The following is a 22,951-nucleotide window of genomic DNA, read 5'->3' on the forward strand; positions in this document are numbered from 1 at the left end:
ACCCAAGCATGCCGAAACTTTCGACTCTGTCTATGAACTGGAATATTTAACAGGGCTCCTTTGAAAAACATTTTTTTATTACCAGGTTATTTCTCTCACCTAAATTCTGCCCCTTAAATTTGTAGGTCATTGTGAAATCAAGACCCGGAACGTTCTTTGGCTTGGCAATTTACAGAGACTTCATCTTCTGGTCCGACTGGACTCAGCGGGCTGTGATCCGCTCTGATAAGTTCACCGGAGCCAATACAAAAGTACTCCGTGCGGACATCCCTCATCAACCGATGGGAATCGTCGCCGTTTCCAATGACACCAACAGCTGTATGTAATTAATTTCCTTTGTTTCATCAAATAACTTTTAGCATTGAACTCAAACCAAATGTTTGTACTTTAATTGAAGCTCAAGTCTAGTGACAACAAACCATTGTAGTATATTTCTAAAATCCTTGAATCAAAGAAAGTTATTAAACAGAATGTTCTTGAAATCTAGCATATGAGCATGGTTCTTGGTTGACGTACCGGATGATTTGCAGTCTTGTTTGTATTAGTCACACAAAGCTTGTTTGTATTATTCACACAAGGGGTCTGAGATGCTTACTCTGTGATGACAGCGAATACAATCCAAAGTCACTGATGTTAGATGCGTCACAAGTCACTCGGGGCTTTTTTTGATGGATGCGCAGTGAAGCTAGGACAAAATCAACACATTCTGATATTGGGGTCAGTTAAACTCAACACAGTCACAATATTCTTTGCTGATTCTACGTATTTTTTGGCAAGCTGGATTTATGTCAGCACGGCATGAAAAGTACAGAGACAAATCATATTAATGAGTGACTTTACATCATCAGAGGGGACTTTAATCCAGTAATTAAAGGCTGATATATTTCCATAAGTTAACTAAAATAAAGTTCTGTTCAGAGTAAAGGACCTTTCTTGATTCAGATTACATCTATATATTCAGATTGTGATCTAGTTTCAGATTATAACCTGTACTCAAATGCAAATTGTGAATTATTCCTTTTGCTCCGAATCCATATTCTGAATTCAGATTATCTAAATTGTACATCCATAGTGTAATCTAGATTCTGTTTGCTTTGAATATATAGATCCAGATTGTGATCTAGATTCCTATTACATGGAACATATAGATTTTAAAACAAGATTTAGATTTAGATTACAATCTATATTGTACCTCCATATTGTAGTCTAGATTTGCTCCTTATATATAAATTCTAAAATATAATATAGTGATCTAAATTCAGATTTATGAGATGGAAATACAGACTGTGATTCATATTATTTTGGATTCAGATTATGACCTATATTTTACATCCAGATTGTTATCCGGATTCCGTTTGGACTAAATATTTTGATTCATAAATCAAAATTGTGATTTAGATTGAGTTAGATTCAGATTATGATCTAGACTCTAAATACAATTTATAATTCAGATTAATTTTCTAAATCTAGATTCTAGATTGAGGTTATGATCTATTTTTCACATATCTGATTAAAACCCAAACTCTGTTTGCTCTGAATATATAGATTCTAAATCCAGATTGATTGGAATTGATTTAGATTCCAATAATGCTTTATGTTCATGTTCCTTTTTTTATTAGTCTAGATTCTGAATCAAAACTTTTATTTAAGATTGTACATTTCCTCTCCTTTTTTAAAATAAGAGATATAGAAATGGCCATCAGGTGTGCATTTTATTTATGATATATTTATAAATATATTTAAAAAAGAAAAATTCAAGTGCATATATTTGCATGCTTTAAATGTGCATTTTAAGTTGTGCATTGGGGTTCTTCAGACAAAAATCCCACTAAATGCCCAGCCTGGCCTGCACTGCTGGAAGTACATTTACATAAATTCTGTTTAGTGACCATGGTGACTTTTACATTTATGTGTCCCGACCACGAAACTTACACCTGCAGTGCTTGGTAATTGCATCTGTTAAAACTCACAAGGAGCACCACATTTCAAGTGCCTTAGGCGCAAATCTTTAAATGCGTAGAAACCAAACTCGATTCATCCGAGAAGTAAAACTGCACCATGAAATTTAACGAATTAGCAGAATTTATAGTACGTGACACATTTATAGAACGCCTGCTTTCCACTGCGCTTCTTTCTTGGCTTCGATAGAGACATTTCTTTGTTTGCGGTTCAAGCCTCTGTGTTTCAAATGACTCTAATGGAATCAGCTTAGATGCTTGGCATCCTAAACCGCAAATGGAGATTTTCTCATCTCAGGCCTCTCTTTGGAGATTTGGACCTCGGTGGCCACCGTTCCTCCTATCTATACACCGCAGATGACTCTATTAAGGGAATTCACTCAGACTGTGATATAAAATGCTGAAAAACATATTTACAGTCATTCCGCCCATTATTTTTTAAGTCATAATTCAAATAAAAGAGTAAAAACTGCTAAGACAGACTTAAAAGGAATGAACAGTCTTTCATAATTTTTTTCACCATTTTGAATATAATGAAATTTTTTCTTTGTAGGTGAACTGTCCCTTTAAAAGTGGCGGCCATCTGCAGTTCCTTTTATTCCAACTAATAAACATTCCTTTATAATCACCGGCCAACAGAAATCAGCCATCGATGAGTCCAAGCTATTTAAAGCCCCATCCCATAATAAGCAAAAGCCTCCCAGGACTGAAGCCTCATGTCGCTACGGTGAAAGACTCTGGCCCAATGCACTCTTCTGAATCCTCACCATTTGTGCAGGGGAATACACTCGGCCCAAGGCTCTAGAATCTGGCAGTCGTGTGTTTGTAGATATAGTGCACGGTTCAGAGACCCGCTCCCCACGCCAGCGTCTGTGCCAAACACAGTTCAAACTCACACCCGCTGAGGAGCCCAACCCTCTGACTGGCACTGCAAGAGTGCCCTTCAAACCATGTGTGTGTGTGTCTGCAGTGCCAGGCAGAATGTGTTGCATTAAAGGGGTCCTATTGTGCCCTTTTATGAAGTCTTGGCTTTGTTTTTGGGGTGTACTAGAATAGGTTTTCATGCTTGATTGTTCCAAAAACACATTCTTTTTCACATATTTTACATTATTGCAGCTCTCTTCCCAGTTTGTCTTAAACGCCCTGTTTAGTTCCTGTTTCGATGGAGCCCCTCCTTCCGAAATACGAAATGTGCTCTGATTGGTTAGCTGGCCCAGTGTGTTGTGATTGGCGAACCACTTTGAGCGTGTTCCGGAAATGTCAGACCCCTTACCATAACTGCGAGTTACATCTGCTCAGGTGGCGTCAATTTTGCCATACCAATTTAAAATGTTTACAAGCAAGAGGATCATGCAGAACCCTTGCAAGCACAGATTTAACAGGACATTTAAGTATTGGTGAACACCAAGCAGCAACCTTCCGGTCTCTCTCTTGAATCCAACACGGAAGTGACTTAAACTGCAATTCATCGACTGGCCGCTAGAGACAGGCTCCAGTAGAGAGTCGATCCCATATACCCCCCATGTTAATATGCCCAACTTTACAGCAGAAAAAAATATGTTTACAGCCTGGTACAAAAAGTGGTTTTGGTCTATATAGCTAATTTTGCCCTTCATGACAACTGTTAGGGGGGTGAATTTTTTTATAACTCATCCATTTAAATTATATTAAGCCTTAAAGTTCTGCATAATTAAGGGCGTGGCCACGCTGCTGTCACTACTAGCCGTTTGTCTGCTGTCTGTTAGCCGGCACGTCACCTCAGCTAATCCCGCCTCTTTGCCCATTTTTGGTTGCTGCAAAGATGGCGATGGCCGGCTCCGCCCACTTTGGGCTTCAAAAATGCTCTTTGGAAACCTATGGGTGGCGCCACGGACACTATGTCCATTGTTTTATACAGTCTATGGTGAACACTGACAATCTTACAAAAGCAAGAGCCCCATAGTTAAACACTACATCGACACTGTTATGTTGGCTAGCATGCTAGCGGAGCCAAACAGCTTTGCCCTTTGTTTACATCGTTGCAACAACATAAAACTTAGAATTGGAACTGTTAATAGAAAACACTAACAAATAATAAAATCAAATAATAATAAAAATGGAAAAAGACAGCGTCTCTTCGACATGACAACAACTCGCTACTAAAGCAGGTCTTCTTTTTCTTCTATAGCACAGCTTAACCAGGCATCTCCCCTTTTTTTGTGTATTCCGTGGGTGGGGATTATTTAAATGAGTAAAATTGTGACTTCACAAGATCCGGAAGAAACGCGTTGTAGTTCTTAAAGTGTTTTCTGTGAAAGAGAATATCTCCCTTTGGAGTAGACTTTGAGCTTTGTAGCCTTGCAGATCTTTTTATGCTCAAACAGCAACATCCAAGTGCCATTTTTTTATAATATTTCTTCAAATATATATATATATTTTTTGGTTTTTTTTTTTTATTAGTTAAAAAAATGAATTTCCTTTCACCCAAAGAACCTGCCTTGCTTTCTTTCTTCCATGGAACACAAAATAAGTTACTGTCCAAGCTCCTTCTTTCCATCTTCTTCTTTCAAAACACATTCAAATGTGGTGCCAAACGTAGGGTTTGTTTAAAGTCGGCATGAAGCGGAAGTTGCGATAGTATTTTTTTGCCTATTGTGACATATATCCAGGTGAAAGGGCTTCTCGAACAAGAGCAAATGGAGGAAGAGATGTCCTGTAAGAGGGAGGGGAAGTTATTTACACATGATTTAAAAAATATGATGCGCACGGATAAATCATTTATAAAACAGCAATATTCCATAAAAAAATGAATATAAGAATTGTCGATTTTGATTTTATGGTGACTTTAAATTTCTTATCCTAAGTACAAGCTCTAAAACTTGTCAAACATTTGGAGGTGTCACAATTTGTTACGAGTGATTTGTTATCAAGGATTTCTCTTATTACTTCCAGGTGAGTCGTCCCCCTGCAGCGTGAATAATGGAGGGTGCCATGACCTCTGCCTTTTGACTCCGCTTGGTGTGGTAAACTGTACTTGCCGTGGGGAACGGATATTACTGGATGATAACAGATGTGTATGTAAGTCCTGTACCCTCTCTCTCTCTGTTTCTCTAGCTCATTTTCCTGGACTTTTTTTCAACTCGCCCCAAATTTTTATGTCCCGGTACTTTGAGTTATGTGGCTAAGTCCATATGCTGTGGCCAAACAACTTTATTACTTCACCATCCTTCTGTAGGTCCAGTTAGTGCACTAGTAAGAACTCTAGAAAGATTCTGTATCTGAATTGAATGACTGTGATTGTGATTTGGATTCTACATCAAGATTGTAATTTAGATTCATGTTGCTCTGAATATAGATTTGAATATAGATTCTTGATCAAGATTGTGGTCTAGATTCAGATCCATATTCTATATCTAGATTGTATTTCAGATTTCCATATGCTTTGAATATAGATTCTAGATCAAGATTGTGGTCTAGATTCAGATCCATATTCTAAATCCAGATTGTGATTCAGATTAAATTTGCTCTCAATATGTAATTCTGGAACCAGATTATGATTTATATTGTATATCCATTTTGCAATTCCAAATCATTTTCACTCTGAATGTAGATTCTAAATCCAGATTGAGATTCAGATTTGTTTGGCTCATAATTTAGGTTCAGGATCCATATTATGAAAGACAACTGTATATCCAGATTGTAATCCAGATTTCCCTTACTCTGAATATAGATTCTAAATCAAGAATGTGATCAGGATTCAGATTATAATCCATAGTATAAATCATGATTCATTCTGGAACCAGATTATGATCTGTATTGTACATCCAGATTGTAATCCAAATTCATTTTGCTACAGTATGAATATAGATTGTAAATCCAGATTGTGATCTAAATTCTTGTTTCAGATTGTGGAATAAATTCTTATTCCAGATTGTGGTCCAAATAATTTTTGCTACACTTTAAATGCCAAGGGGATGGCAGTTTTAGATCCTATCTGGATATATAGCATTATACACTGCTTTAAGTCTAAATACTTCTATCTGTACACCACAGCTGCATAGTTGATACTTGATCTAGATATCAGATGTTTTGCTACTCTAGTAATCAAGATAATGGATACCTTAAATTTGGACTTGAGGGTTCTCCTATAGGTCTTGATACTGAAACATCCATCAACCTGGAATGGATCTTTATTTATATTTGTATTCTCTCTCTCCAAACTTTAAGAATATTAGATTATTTGATGCTTAAATGCTTAGATTCAGGACATCTTTATACAGACACTATACACAGTGACTTTCAGTCTGGGATTGCAACAGTGCTCAACACTCGCTTGGAGAGGATTACGGGGTTTACACACAGATGTGGTTTTGTGTTCTAACAGCTAGACATAGTGCATCCGATGGAAGAGAACAGAACACAGGGGACTCGATGAAAAGGCCAAGGAGAGATCACTCTGACATTTGTGTAAATAGACCAACAGTAAAAAAAAAAAAAAAAATGCAAATGGAACTTGCTCTATTGCCACGTCTGACCTTGAGCCCTTGGCTGATTATTTTTCAAACACTCTAGCAGTCAATGCAATTCCTTAATCTTTACATCAGCACTGCACATCACAACTCTACAAATCTCTTTTACTCTCGTCTTCTAGCCATGAACTCCTCATGTAACATCCACTCTGAGTTCCAGTGCGGAAACGGGGAATGCATTGATTACCAGCTGACATGTGACGGAATCGCACACTGCAAAGACAGGTCGGATGAAAAGATGCAGTATTGCGGTAAGGATCCAATCAGGCAGGATGTTATGTTTGAGCCCTCAGGTTTCATCTCTAAACTGAATTCTAAACTCTAATGGGCTAATGTCTCTACAGCAGTCTGGCGAAAACATAATGAGTGTGAGTGATGTGACAGACTGACTGCTGCTTTCTCTCTCTTTCTCTCTCTCTGTCCTTACTTTCTCAAGCAGAGTTTCACATAAAGCAGATGTTCTTGGATAGTTTTGCTATTATCCACTATTATTCATCCATCCATCTTAAATGGCATTGCTGTTGTTACATATCCATCCATCCATCCATCCATCTTAAATGGCATTGCTGTTGTTACATGCATGTTATTGTAAAATCCTATGCCTAATTCTCAACTTTTTCATTCTCTAGAAAACCGGAACTGCAGACACGGCTTTAAATCATGCTATAACCAGCGCTGCGTGGCCAATTATCACTTCTGTAATGGCGTGAATGATTGCGGGGATAACTCAGATGAAGCTTACTGTAACAGTGGGTATTTTTTCTTCTTCTTAAAGATTTGAAACGCATGCTTAGTCCAGTGTTGGTCAGTCCAGGAATCCAAGTTTTTCAATGTTCTACACAACTAGAGAAATTCAGACCGTTAATCAATACACCCTTGAATCATTGCCTTATTTGAACATCTACACAGATGTTAAATCTAATAGCATTAACCCTCTGAGGTCGGCAAACGCGCGGGCGCGTTTTGCCGGATTTTCTCCACATTGTAGCACTATAAACTTAAATTACTCCATCATTTATGGTCATACAGAAAAAAGAAATATAAAAAAAGAATCTGTGATATTTCTCCTTTTGTATGTGTCCACTTACAATCAAATCAAAACATTGTGCTTTTGTAAAATAAAGAAAATAAACAGGGTGTGCGTTCTGCCTCTCTGTCGCGGTGAACTTTTTTTTCTTGAGCACGTCTATAAACTGAAACAAAACTCAGCGAATACTTGTCACACATTTATGAGCCATATACCTTTATAAACATTTAAGTGTGTACTTTTAAATAATCGGATTCAAAACGAAAACAAATATTCTCTGTTTACGTAATTTGTATAAAACCAACAAGATGTCCAGCTTCTCAAACGCTTGCTCATTACAGTTAATTTGGCCACGCCTACTCGCGCAAAAGATATTCACATGCAAATCTCCACATGGAACGCGAACGCGCTCGTTACCTCAACAACAAAACACTTCACTTCACTTTTCGTCGAGTTTGAAAGACGTGCCTGAGCTTACATTGGATTTAGGCTACCTCAGAAGAAGAAGAACGCGATCTGAAGACAAGAAAGATAAGGTAAGAAATTCTTACATAGCCTAGTTTGTTATTGTTGCATAAATGTCACGTTGCAGTTGAACTGTTGCTAGATATATGGGGAATATTATAATATTTAGACCCGTGTTTACTGTGTTTGTGGATATCTGCTCAAACATAGATATGTTTATGGTAACCATAATGTTTTATATTTGAGCGTGATCGCGTTTGAATGTATCATATTTTGCAAGCGATCGCGTTTGAATGTATCATATTTTGGATGAAAGCAAAACGCACCAAACGGCTTCATGTTTTTATTATTATCTCATTTCATATCATCATAACGGATGGAAACATTTGAAGTAACATGATAATCAATATATTTTTCTCTAGCTTAGTTGTTACTGAAATACTGAAAAAAGATTTATAGGCTGCTATAGGTTATTTATTGTTATTATTATTTTATCCGCACTGCGCATATACCTTATGCCTACAAGGCACAACAAACCTGGTGTTCATTTTATTATATATCGTTGGAAACGTGTGTGTGTGTGTGTGTGTATTCTGTGAATTTTAAAAAGGAATTTTAAAAAGCAATTTTAACCAGAAAAATCTAATATTTATTTCCAAAATCGTGCAGGCCTTTCTCTTGATATCAGTATGTTCACTTTTTTTTTCAGGTCCCAGATGCCACTGAGGACTTCAACATTCACATGAGTCTCAGTACGTGAACATGGTAAAGTGAAAATCTTGGAAATGAAAGGTATGTACAGTGTTTTTAGGAATGGCACAAAGGTCTCTGTCTTTGAAGTGCTTTTTTGGCATTTGTTGTGTATCTTTGGATTATGTTGTGTTGTAAATAAATCCAAACAATTTAAAAGCCATTCTTTTTTAAATCTCCTCATTTACAGTATTGTGCAAGGTTGCTCAGAATGATAGGTGCCTGATAGCTCCTAATAGGGCCGTTAGGGGAGGTTCTTTGTCTTTCTCAGGTGAGAAAAGCTTACATATTAATGAGCTCTCGCATAAGGCTTTTTCACGCAAAACACGTCGTAAAAATTTTAAATCAATATATTGTCTTATCTGAATGAGCAGTCAGGGTGATTTTCACATAGTTTTGCAGCAAATATTCTAGGCTACGTCATACAATTTTCAAAAGTCTTGTGAAGAAATAATCAGTATGGGTTTCATGGCCTTATTTCAGTGAGAATTTTTTTTTGTATTTTCAAAAACCACGCATAAATGTCATTATCTCAAAACTACAAACTTTTACATACATGCTGTTGATATATTATTGTAGCAGAGTTTGTGCTGAATACAGTGTAATTAGACTTTAGCCATGAAAATGTCACAAGTAACAGATATAACCAGAAATGTCAGAGCATGTCAGAACACCTCCAGGGCCCAGAAAACAGCTCAGACCTCAGAGGGTTAAGCTTTAATGCAGCAAACATCTATAATGTAGACAGTACAAACCACAGATCTCTATACTAAGCATCAGTGAAGGCCAATGAAAGTTGTTCTCTTGGCAGCAATGCAGAATCGAAATTGCAAAAGTTTTGCATTCAAACTATCTCTGGACTTGAAAATGGAGTAGATCTCATTTTGCTGTAAACAAAGTTTCAGTTTAGTTTCTGTTTACACATTTTTGAAACATTGTCTGCTTAAATTTTAATTATTTAAATTTTAATTATTCTTAAAAATGTGGAATTATGCAAATGTATAAGGGAAGTTAACCCATAACACTTTGCGTTCACATTACATACTGAACTGATTTCAATTCAGATTGCTTTAAAGGGGTCTGACTTAATTTAAAGCTTTCTGGTGCCTGGCTTCATTCAGAGCTTTCACCCTTGAGACAAAAATCTCATGAACTACATTCAGAGCCCTAAAATGAATAAAGTTAGAGGTTCTTAAACTATGCCATGATTGAACTGTGTAACATCATTTCTATTTTACTATTTTTGGGCAATCATCATTAAATTGAAATAAAATAAAATCTCAAGGGTAATGCAGAGCATCTACATTTTCCCCTGTGGTTCCAGATTCCTCGTGTTTGTCTTCTGAGCGACGTTGTGCAGATGGTTCCTGTATCCCTTCATCATTCTGGTGTAATCAGATCATCGATTGTGCTGACGCATCGGACGAGAAAATCTGTAGTAAGATTAACATGTGAAGGCGCTTGCCTGTTCGCACTTCTGGTGGTGTGAGTTTGCGTGTCACTGAGTGTGTGAAACACTCGTCTCACTGCCCACTCTGTGTTTCTAGATAGCACAGACTGCATGGAATACTACAGACTGGGTGCTCACGCCAGCAAAAGCGAGAGGTTTCTAAGCTGCAATTCCACGTCTCTGTGTGTTCATCCCTCGTGGATCTGTGACGGAGCCAATGACTGTGGGGATTACGCAGACGAAATACACTGCCACGGTAGAAATGCATTTGCATTCTCTCTCTATTTTCTCTTGTTTGTTTGTGTTCAAAGTACAAGATTGTCACGTTCAGAATGGAAAATAGCATTGGGAACAAAGGGAATTTTTTACAAAGTTCGCATTGCGGTGCAGTGACGGCTCACATCGCTAGTGCCTTTTAATGATGCTCTGAAACATGGACTTTTTTTGACTCAATCACACTGAGTCCTGCCAAATTTTTGACAGTAATATGCTTAGATATTTATGATATATGTAGAAGGACCAGGTCCTACTGGGAATATTTAGTGAATTAATAAGTCCTTTCGGTTAAATAAAACACAACTCTGGAAGTCAATGAATATGTAGAGTTTTTTGTGCAGAACTTTACGATCCTGTCAGAATTTATGAGTTGAGCAGCGCCTCAATATCGTAATTAAAAGTTGGAAACTCTGGATTTTGAAGTTGGGGCATGTCAATGAAAGAATCATAGTGGAAAAGGGTTGCTAACGACCATATATACACGTGTATATATAAAGTCTTTTTTTTAATTATGATTTTCATATTTTAAAATGTAATCTTTGGATCTTGGAAAAGGGCTAAACAAAACATACAATATATAAGGGCATTTGAAAAATAGCGAATATAAATTATACCATGGTAAACTTTTTCCTAGACAGTTTTAATCTTTATACAGCAAAAGAAAAATGTTTTAATAAAAACCAATGCCTTGGGACATAAAAGTGCCTGTAAACACACATTTATGATTTCCAAACTCTATACGGTAGAATCTACTCTGGAGGTCTTGAAGGCTGAAATACACCATACAAAATATATGATTGTTTGCTAAAGTTGCTAGCACTGATTCTCTGTGAGTGTTTGCCCAATTCAGAATTGAAATATGAAGACTGTTCAGCTCTTGACATTTGCTGTGGTTTCTCCAGTCAAAGTACACTGTTGCAGATATTGCAGGTTTAAAATTACCTTGATCTACAAATCAGAAACCAAACACAAATATAAAACCACAGATAACACATTGGATGGTTGAAGCCGAGGTAGACATTCAGAGGTCGGACAATTGATTTGTTTACAGCATGTTCTCATCCTTTTCTCGAAGTGGTGGTGAACCTAGCAAACCCTTTGGTGATATCAGGCAGTGGGAATCACAGATGGTTTATCTAAACCCCTATCCTCTCCGTTTGGCCGTTTCTCTCAGCTTCTGCAGTCCATACGTGTGAGGACGGCCATTTCGCGTGTCCCAGTGGAAACTGCATCTCCAGCGTCTGGTTGTGTGACGGACAGAAAGACTGCGAGGATGGAGCCGATGAATTTCAATGCGGTAAACGCCACCTCTTTACATTTATCAACTAATCATGCCTGCTGGACACATTCTGCACTCTATATTTCATCCTAATGAATATATTCACTTCTAAAGATTTTATTTATCTTCTAGTCACGCTCAACCGTCCACATTAGAGCGTAAGTGCTGTTTTACTCTTTTGATCCACTTGTCACGGCTAGTATGTGATAAGTGCTAAATGTGGGAGTTTAGCTGCTTGACATTCCTGGCTTTACAGCGTTACAGTTGTTTCTTGTCTAATCTATCTTATTCTTTTATTTTAAATTCCTGATGAATTACTGTAGATGGCTGATAATCTGGTCCCTTTTCACCTCAGTAATTCTGACTTTTTTCTCATAATTGCACATTTATATTAGTTCCAATTATGACTATATATTTAAAAATGTGATTTTTTTTTTGCAATTGCAATTGCAACTTTTTCAGAATTGCAACCTCACAATCTCATAATGCTGCTTTATATCTCACGATGTAACTTTATTTCTCGTAGTTATAACTTTGTTTCTCACAATTTGCTAATTTATACCCTTTATATCCCACAATCTGAATTTAAATCCCGCAATGTGGCTTTATATTTCTTGTTATATCAATTTTTTCCCCCCGAATTGCTGCTTTATCTTACAATATGACTATATATCTCACAATTCTGCTTTATATCTTGCAGTGTGCATTTCTTTTTCGTAAAAAAAATTCTCACAATTAGCTAATTTATATCTCCCATGGTGACTTTATATCCCAAAATACATCAATGTGACTATTTATCATTATCACGACTTTATATTTTGCAATTGCGACGATATCTTACAGTGTGACTATATTTCATTGTTTTAGACTTTATCGCAAAATTACTTATTTTAAATTTGACAGTGTGAAATACTAAAGTCTCTTTCTTTATTTTCTTCTTTATAAATCTTAGTAAAAAATAATTTTTCTCACTTTCTTGTAATTTTTGAAGTTCATGTCTACATAAGCCAACACACTTTGTTTCCAGGCTGTTCTTTGGGAGACAAACTTGTATAACTTTAGGTGAAGGATTATTCCATCCACACCTTGCTGTAATATAATGTATAAAATATTAATCTTATAGACATTCATGTTTCTCTCCATCTCACACTTGGTCATGTACCTCCGCAGTGAGCAGAACTTTAAGGTAGGAAGTTCTGCTTTCCTGCTGCGACCAATCATTACTTTGCTTCTGTCCCGACCCCATGGCAGGAATCCATTTGGTTCTGCTTCAAAGCATTGTTTTCTGAACAAGAACTCTGATCTGCGAGTGAAGCTCCCGTGTAGCCAGAGCAACTCTGGACCGCGCATCGCCCTCATAGTCACTGACCCAAAATCTGAAGTAATACGGATTTGTTTCCGTGTCCTTGATCTTGACAAATGCACCAGTGCTTTTTCACCTTTTATTTTGGTTATTTGTTGTTTCGAGACTTCCCCTACAGCTGCTTTTGAAGAATCACCCTCATTTACCTATTCACCCTCTTCAGTTTTATTGTCTTCAGCCTTTTGGTGTCACACCTTTCTCTTTCTGACCTTGGTCTCTCTGTTTCAGCCCCTGGTGGCTTTGCCCAGATATCACAAAATCGATGGCAAACGCAAAAGCAAACAAACTTTCAGACTGCTGAGAGGGGCATATTTGCTTGCACCTTTCATGGCTTGCGTGCGTATGCAAGCGGACAATTACTTTAAAAGTGCTTGCTAGCAGGATCGTCTTCCAAAGTTGAATCTCTAATCTCAACAAGGGCGAAGCGAGCTTTTAGAGGCCACCTACAATTTGGCATTCACAGGCAAACGTATAACTATTGAATGTCTCTTTCATTTTGCTTGTTATAAGGTATGCATGTTCTTTTTCTTAGTTTTAAAGTAATGACAGGAAATTTAAATTCTGTCATTATTTATTCCCCCTCATGTCGTCCCAAACCCGTATGACTTTCTTTCTACCCTGGACCACAACATAAAATATTTTAAAGAATTTGAACACGATTTACAGCTTGATGATGCTTTCTATTTAGAAAAGAGCAGTGTGAATATTTCCAAGATATCATATTTTGTGTTCTATGGAAGAACGGGTTCAAAGTGGTTCAAAACTAAATGAACGATGACAGAATCGTAATTTTCGTTTGTACTGTTTCTTTAACCCTCTAGTGCTCATCGCGTGGCGGTCAAAAAAATAAAAAAATCAGTGAAATTAATGTACTATATTTTAGTTCGATAATGTTTTTTATCTAATATTTTGTATTTTTAGGGGATTTCATGGTACTAAATTGTATTTACGCTGTATTTATAATCCATTTATTTACTTTTTGAGCATAGACCTTAAAATTAAATTTCCAACTTAAACTCTCATAAATCTTGAATCCTTTGGAGCACATACTTTGATCTCTTTTCAAAGACGACACTTGGCAAATTAAAGTGAACAAAGTTTTAAAAAGTTACAGAATTGTATGTTTATTGTTATGAAAAATGCACATAAATACTATTAATTTTTTTTTAAATGAAAAATATATTTTTAAAAACACATTTTACTTTAAAACTGCAAAGAAATCAAAGCCATATATCTAAACAAGTTGTGTTCCAAATTTGATCTTGATACCTCAAAAAATGAGCTTTCCGTAAGATTCTGTTTGGCCGCAGTACCAAAAGTTTCCACTAGATGAAATTTGTCTCCCATTCATTCCCAATGCGGTCATTTTTGACTGCGAGGAGCACAAGTGTGACTATTTTTTTCAGGACCATTTAGCCTTTTCGAATCGTTCCCATGATTATTTTTGTATTTTTGTGTGTGTGTGTCACTAGCGGCGCCAGGATTTTGATTGTAGGTGGGCCCCCAGAAAACTGGATGGGCCAGTTAAAATAAGCAAAAAAAAAAAAAAAACGGGTTCCCCTTCATCTCCGTTTCAGCGCTTTGTGAGGACAGTGAGGACTCAGTAGCCTACCTGAATTGAATGCGTAATTAGCATGGGTAAAAAAAAAACATGATTTTTTTGTTGCTTTTTTAATACAATTACAATTTCATTTAATTTATTGTTTAATAAAATTATAGGCCTATTATTTTTAGTTTATTAACAGCAACAACAGCTGTAAAGATGAAGTTGACGATCGCCATCTCCGTAGTAGTGAACGCGCCTATAGAGAGAAATGCACATCATGGATTACATAACCAGAGAGTAGCCTATTTCTTTTCGTTTTAAATTGTTAAAAAGACATTTCAAGCTTTCTTAAGATATATTTCATGTCTGTGAGGCATATGCTGAGTTTCGTTAAGTTAGGATGAGATGCGCTCCTGTTCACGAGCAATGCAAGTGACCGCGCGGGCGCCTCTATGATTGTGTTGTCTGCTATATCTGCTTTTTGGTTGATAAAAAAAAAATATTAAAATTAAGATACAATTTATACAAAACGAAATTCACTTTAAAAATAGTCTTTCTGCAAAACAAAACTTAATTAAGTGGTCAAAATCATGTCTCACCCGCTCCATGTCTCTCGATATTGCTCATCCTATCTTACTCGTGCGGATCACTTTTCATAATCAACATAGATGAAAAAATAACATTATAATATTTTAACAAATATGAAACTAAATGCACTTATTTAATGGCAACAACACAGTAGGCCTACAGACTCTCTATTTGTACAAATTGCTGCACATTCATTTTATTCTGAATTTTGCACACATAAGTTGAAAGGCATTTGTTTGTGCATGCATGTAAAACATATCTGCAACATTTATCAAGTTCACTGATAATTATGCGTGCATTTATTAATTATTATCTTAATGAATAATGTAACAAGGACGAAGCATGTAAACTGCATTGTTTGTTTAGAATGGAATGGATCGCAAATAGATCTGAATGAAGAAACGTACAAAACCATAGTAGAAAATGGGTGGGCCCGGACCTAAAATGGGTGGGCCCAGGCCCACCCGGGCCCAATGGTAGCGCCGCGGCTGGTATGTGTGTGTGTGTTCACATAGCAAGTGCCAAAACCTTTACCAATTTTCGTTCCATTCCGATGAAGTAAATAATTCTAAAAAAACTAAACGTAAAATTTTTTGGTCAAAAACGCCCGAAGAGCACTTGAGGGTTCGGTCTCCCTTGGGTTTGTTTTCAAAGTTCACACTTTTCCCTCTAGATTCATCGTGCCTTTGGAATCAGTTCGCCTGCTCGAAAAACAAGTGCATCGCCAAACAATGGCTCTGTGACGGGGAGGACGACTGCGGTGACGGATTGGACGAAAGCGAGGAAATTTGCGGTAAAACTCTGAAGCACGAATTTGCATTTAGGCCACACAATGAAAGACTTCCTCTGAGAGGAAGGATATAAATCAACATGAAAGAGGCGGAAAGAAAAATTGGCCTGCGGTTTCATCATAGTTACGAATTTATGGTCAAGCTGTGCACCTAACAAATGGGCTCTGAAAAGAAAGAAAAAAAACCCACTCAGGTTCCGCAAAGGTCGAACACAAACAGATTGTTGAACAAGTTTTTAAGACAATGCTTAAACCTTTTTTATTTACTTGGAGGACTTTTTTTTTTTTTAAATACATGAATATTCATTAATGACACAGTGCAGCATGTTGGCTTGAGATTGAGATTCTCATTCTCTCTCTTACTGATTCTCTCTCTCGACAGGCTCTGCAACATGCGCCCCTGGCTTGTTCAGTTGCCCAGGATCGTACGCGTGTGTATCTAGGAACTGGTTATGTGACGGGGAGAGAGATTGTCCTGATGGCAGCGATGAACTAGCGGTAGCTGGCTGTGGTAATTTCAACCATGATATTTCCTCCCACAAAACCAGCAACTTCCTTGTACATTTCCTGTTTCCACCCCAAACCACATTGTAGGAACAAAATGGCTCCTTTTGGTATTACTAATGAAGCTAGTTAATAAATGTATCAGTTTAAAGTTTGGAAACATTAGATTTTATGAATTTGTTTCTTATATTTATGCATGAATTCTTTAAAATGTTTAAATTCCTTGACAGTGTTTATATATATGTATGTATATGTAAATAAAATGCAAAAAACAAATAGTAATAGAAATAGTAATTTCTTTTTTTTTGTAGGTCATACATTGTTTTAATTGTTTTACTACATATCTTCAATGTAAAAAATAAATAAATAGTAATAGTGATCCCTTATCTTTCATCTATTTACGTGATACGTTATTTTCATTATTTTACTGTTTTTTCCTTAAATGTAGAAGAAAAGTAATCCAGCATTCTATCATGTTCTGTTCTGTTCTGTTCTATTCTATGCACACTAATTAACACCACTGTTGGATTTTAAGGTGTCCGATTTTGCCGATATGTCTGCTGTCCCTGAGTTTTCCGACTCACATTCAAAATAATTGGGGATTTTAGACAAGTCTCAGGTGTCTATTACACCCTCCTCCTTTTATCCTAACACATAACTAACTTCCTGTTTGTTCCTGTTCCTCTCTTTAATAAGCTCCAAACAACACGTGCACTGAAAGCACATTCCAGTGTCGGAACCAGAACTGCGTCCCGCGGCGTTTCGTGTGTGACCATGACGACGACTGCGGAGACGGTTCTGACGAGTCTCTTGAATGCGGTAAGCAGCTCGTGTTTCTCGATTCATTTGTTCATTAGTAATTATGCTGGCACAACATTAATTGGACGTTTCGATGGTTGGAATGCATGCACTTAGTGTGCCATACCTCAGTTCCTAAGAATAAACATGCTAACTCACAATAATTAACTGAAATATAGCTGTTCATTTATTTTATTTTAGTTGTTAGATTGAAGATGAATTTCACAAACCTGTTCAGGCAAATGTAAGCCTACAAAATTTGAAAGAGAGACAATAGGAAACTACATTTTTACATAAAATGTGTTTATAACTGTAATAGTACTTTTCCCTTTTAAATCAGCGTAAATTAAAGTGAGTTTAACAAATTCTGTCATGATGTATTAATACAATAGTTTTATCTCATTTAGTGATGAGAATTTAATTGAAAAAAACTGTACATAGTTATCATTTAAATATTGCTAAAATGCAACATTTATGTGGTCTTAAAATCGGCTTTATTGTACTTTATATAAAAAATATAAATCTTGCAATGTGACATTTCATAATTGTGACTTTGTAAGTCCCATTTGTGACTTTATATCTCAAAATGGGACTTTTTATCTCGCAGTGTGACGATTGTGGATTTTTTCGCAATAGGTTTTTGTATCTTGCAATCATGACTTTTTTTATAATATGACTAGATCTCGCAATATGACTTAATTTTTGGCAGTTTGCGACACAAAATATGACACTTTTCTCTTCATGTGACTTTCTCACAATTCTGACTATTTTCACAATATGACTTTATATCTCGCAATGTCGACTGTGTCTCCCATTGTGACTCTATGTGAGTATTTCCCATAAGTGTGACTTCATATTTTGCAATTGCAACTTTACATCATACAGTGACAATATTTCTTTCTTTTATAATTATATACAGTATTAACTTAATCTCAATAATAAGGGTTATCTTAGTAATGTTGTGACTGATATATCACGCATACATGTTTGAAACAGTAACTGCTGTAATTTTTTGCCTCGTTGTTTTACATTCACTGTAAAAAAAAAATTTAATCAATAAGTTATGACGTGTTTTTACATTGTTTTAATTCATCAAAATAAGCAATTTTCAACCTTTTTTTTTATAAGTTAAACAAGATTGAACTCATTTTTAAGTCAGTTTAATGTAATTTTTAAGTTGAAATGACTTAAAAATCCAAGTTGATTGTAATCATTTAAGGCAGCAACTTTTATTTACAGTGTTCTCTTCCTGTCATACTCTTTTTCTCCAGAGTACCGTCTATGCAAAGAGGAGGAGTTCCGCTGCGCAGACGGGCGGTGTTTATTGAGAGCCCAATGGGAATGTGACGGCTTCCCCGACTGTCTGGACCAATCAGACGAGCTGCCACTCAACCCAAAGTGTTCCGCTGCAGGCGAGTCCCTCTCATGTGTCACGCACCCCGTTTGACTGACAGGATCCAGGGTTCCATCCCATATGGGATTTGTCAGAAATCTGGTCCTCCCCGTTTGCGTCTTGTACCCCTGCCAGTACCACCTGAGGTGGGCAGAGAGGTGCTGATGAAATTTTGGTTTCAGGGCAAACATATGCCATTCATGTTAACAGATGCCATTACTGTTCCCAGCCAAGCTCGTTAAGAAACATTTTATGTTTATATTTCTGAGGGGAAATTCAATTCAGATGTTTACAACATGTTTACAGTGCAACTTTAAAACACTTGTTTGGACAAGTAGACAAAATCCTTTAGCAGCGTTCTAGCAACCAACCTCAACACCCTAGCAAGTGCATACACTGTAAAAAACTTCTAACCTACCCAACTCAAAATTTTCTAGTGACTGGTCACATCTAAATTTTTCAATTGGTTCAACGTATTATTTCTCACTGAGCCAATGTTAACAGACTATTGCAACAATTGATTAAATTAATTTTACAGAATTTCACTTGGGCCAATTGAAAAATGTAGTTGTGACCAGTCACTAGACAATTTTGAGTTGGGGAGGTTAGATTTTTTTTTTACAGTGTAGCAACGTTAAAAATCACCTAGCACATAAAACATTATATGATCAATAAGTTATGACAACTTATGCTTTTGCATTGCTTTAACTCATCAGTATAAGTTAATATAAGAAAATAAGTTAATTTAAGTTGGCATGACTTACAAATCCAAGTTGATTCTACTTAAAAATCTAAGGCAGCAACTTTTTTTTTTACAGTATAGAAACGTGCTACAGTCCACCCAGAACACCACTTGAGTTCTTTGTCATCTGATGGTTTTGTCCATTTCTGTCTCTCCTTTTTTTTCTCTCACTGCTCCCTGTTTTAGAAAGTTTGTGCAACGGTTCGGTTTTCATGTGCGCAAACGGCCGCTGCGTTCCACTGGGGAGCGTGTGTAATCAGCATGACGACTGCGGGGACCGATCGGACGAGAGGAACTGCCACGTTAATGAGTGTTTAAACCGTAAAGTCAGCGGCTGTACCCAGGACTGTCAAGACCTACCCGTGGGATACAAGGTGTGTGAGAGAGCACATTTTTCATGCTTTACGAGGTTTTTCTTCCCACGAATAAAGTGTCTGGTTCAACTTGAGGTCCGTTCTGCACTAAAAACTTCCACAATTGGAAATGAGAGATGAAACGCCGACCTACGAATGCGAAGGAATGTTTTTGTTTTTCCAGCAAATCTTCGGTAAACCTCATTAGCAGGCTTTAGCGGCTACGACAATATTGGAAAAGTCTGCACAAACAAATCGTTCAAAGCAATAATATACGTATGTTACATTCCGCAGAGGTTTAATAGCACTTGGCGCCAAATCCGTGGAAAATGTTATGATCCTATTTCCAGTCATTTCACAACTTTTAACCGTTGAATGTAGAAACACGTGTGCTAAATCGTTTATGCTAGATATTTAGAGCTTGAGAAAATCAGTTGATTTAGTGAATAGCAGGAGAATAACATGTAAGGCACCGTGTTTTTTTTGTTTTTTTTGGGAGTATGACACACACTCACACACACACACAGCGAGTGGCAGATCGAACAGCCTCGTTTGGCAGACGTCTCAGAATACTGGCATGGTCCTTTGACAGCCTCACTGACTTTAGAAACAGGCAGTCAAGGGCACTGCGGCTCCAAACATACAATAATTTAGTTTTTCTTGCTTATTTTAACTTCTGTTACAGCAAAATTAATATAAAAAGCATAGTAATGAAGGACTAATGACTAAACTAATGATCTAGAAATGTTGTAAACATCGTGTTGTATGACTGCTCACTTCCTGTCCATAAATTTCTTATTAGTATTAGAGTGAATCTCAAGAAAATTTGCCATGGTCATGTTTTACTCAAAAGTCAATAAAAAAAAAATGATTAAGTAAATAAAATAAAATAAAATAATTTAAATACAGTTATATATATATATATATATATATATATATATATATATATATATTAATATATGTGTGTGTGTGTGTGTCTAATATATACATATAATGCATTTGGCTTTTTATTATAATGCATTTGGCTTAATTTTTGCAAATCACTTATTTACAATATTGACTATAATAATAATGAAATATTAATTATAATAATAATTGCTTTATGTAATATAAAACTGTTAATTCTTTAGTTATTTTTTTCTTTAATTTATAATAATATAATAATAATACTAATATATATATATATATATATATATATATATATATATATATATATATATATATATATATATAAATTATTTTGTGGTGAAATAACCCACACACATTCTTGACAGATCTTCTTGTAAGAATCATCCACAAGTATGTTTTGTTTTGTTTTTTTTCTAGTGTGTGTGCTGGCCTGGGTTTCGTCTGAAAAACGACGGCAGGACTTGCATCGACGTGGATGAATGTTCCGAGAACTTTCCCTGCAGTCACCAGTGCCTCAACACCTACGGATCTTTTCACTGCCTGTGTGCCGACGGGTACCAGCGTCCCGTCAGTAACCCCCACAGCTGCAGGTCTCTCTCAGGTACGTCTGCTCCATTCAGCAGCACAGGTGTGAATTAGCTCCTGTGGACCCTCACAAAAATTTTAGTCTTATATTTGCACAGAAACACCCCACACACCGAGAACACACATACTGAACACACTAGTTGCGACTTATATTTAGAGGAAAGCAACAGGAGGTTGAAGACAATTAGTTCTTCAGCTGGAGATGAGCTCTGATTGGCTAAGAGCAGATCCAGGTGTGACATATGGCATCTGCCTCGAGTTATTTACAGCATAAAAGAAAGACACTCATTTAGTGCTTGCTCACAAACACCACTGACATGCAAAGAAGCCAGTAACAAGAGAGAGTGTTGCTATATAGAGTGACAATATTGTATTGCAATGGGTAGCACTTCAAAGTCAATAGCAAATTAAAACTAGTTAGCACACTATTTGTAATTGAAAGGGTTTAATGACAATATATGGTTATGTTTACACTTAAAATAGTTACAAAATAGATGTATGAGATGATAATAACTTATACCATTCATTTTACCCAGCATATATGTAAAATGTTAAAAGAGAGAGAGAGAGAGAGAGAGAGAGAGAGTGTAGAGAGTAAGAGACAAAAGAAAAAAGACAAAGGGAGAGAGCCCCAAGAAAGGGACCCAGAGAATAAGAAGAGAGACAGAGCATAAAAGAGAGCAACAGAGCAAGAGTTACAATCTTCTTTTATCCTTTCCTTGCCCATGTGACTTTAACCCAAATGTGAGACGTTCAAACTGACCAATCAGATAATTACAACTTCCCCCACCATACTAAAGGTGTGACAAATCACAGACCCCCGAAGTACACACATCTTGGCCTACAGGCCTTGATCCCTATCAGCCCACGAAATGTTGTCTTTGTTCATTTCAAATATCTTGGATAATTTTCAATCCCATGGTAATACCATGTTTTTTGGACATGCTAATATCATATGGGTCATTCTACAAAACAAGGTCTATGAATTTGGAAGGAAAAAAATGCTGGGGACAAGCAAAAAAACATTAATGCATAGACCTTGTTTTGTATATATATGTTTATTTACACACAGAAGAATGATCCTTCATAGAATAATCCACAGTATTTTTTTGAATTATCATAGTATATACAGTGAGGAAAATAAGTATTTGAACACCCTGCTATTTTGCAAGTTCTCCCACTTGGAAATCATGGAGGGGTCTGAAATTGTCATCGTAGGTGCATGTCCACTGTGAGAGACATAATCTAAAAAAAAAATCCAGAAATCACAATATATGATTTTTTAACTATTTATTTGTATGATACAGCTGCAAATAAGTATTTGAACACCTGTCTATCAGCTAGAATTCTGACCCTCAAAGACCTGTTAGTCTGCCTTTAAAATGTCCACCTCCACTCCATTTATTATCCTAAATTAGATGCACCTGTTTGAGGTCGTTAGCTGCATAAAGACACCTGTCCACCCCATACAATCAGTAAGAATCCAACTACTAACATGGCCAAGACCAAAGAGCTGTCCAAAGACACTAGAGACAAAATTGTACACCTCCACAAGGCTGGAAAGGGCTACGGGGAAATTGCCAAGCAGCTTGGTGAAAAAAGGTCCACTGTTGGAGCAATCATTAGAAAATGGAAGAAGCTAAACATGACTGTCAATCTCCCTCGGA

The 22,951-nt window shown here is 36.6% G+C and overlaps 1 protein-coding gene across 1 annotated transcript in view; it reads left to right on the forward strand.

Moving 5' to 3' along the window:
• lrp1ba (low density lipoprotein receptor-related protein 1Ba) overlaps positions 1–22,951 on the forward strand; it is a 170,999-nt gene that overhangs the window by 89,807 nt on the left and 58,241 nt on the right. Inside the window, exons 40-52 of the mRNA XM_084116360.1 lie at positions 126–318; positions 4,890–5,015; positions 6,589–6,717; positions 7,096–7,215; positions 10,033–10,146; positions 10,256–10,414; positions 11,609–11,731; positions 15,884–16,003; positions 16,383–16,511; positions 17,201–17,323; positions 18,574–18,714; positions 19,624–19,811; positions 21,117–21,300. Coding sequence (XP_083972486.1) covers positions 126–318; positions 4,890–5,015; positions 6,589–6,717; positions 7,096–7,215; positions 10,033–10,146; positions 10,256–10,414; positions 11,609–11,731; positions 15,884–16,003; positions 16,383–16,511; positions 17,201–17,323; positions 18,574–18,714; positions 19,624–19,811; positions 21,117–21,300 — 1,849 coding nt within the window. The remainder of the gene's footprint in view (positions 1–125; positions 319–4,889; positions 5,016–6,588; positions 6,718–7,095; positions 7,216–10,032; positions 10,147–10,255; positions 10,415–11,608; positions 11,732–15,883; positions 16,004–16,382; positions 16,512–17,200; positions 17,324–18,573; positions 18,715–19,623; positions 19,812–21,116; positions 21,301–22,951) is intronic.

The sequence above is a fragment of the Abramis brama genome, assembly GCF_963993115.1.
Source record: "Abramis brama genome assembly, chromosome: 6".
Classification (NCBI taxonomy): Eukaryota; Metazoa; Chordata; class Actinopteri; order Cypriniformes; family Leuciscidae; genus Abramis; species Abramis brama.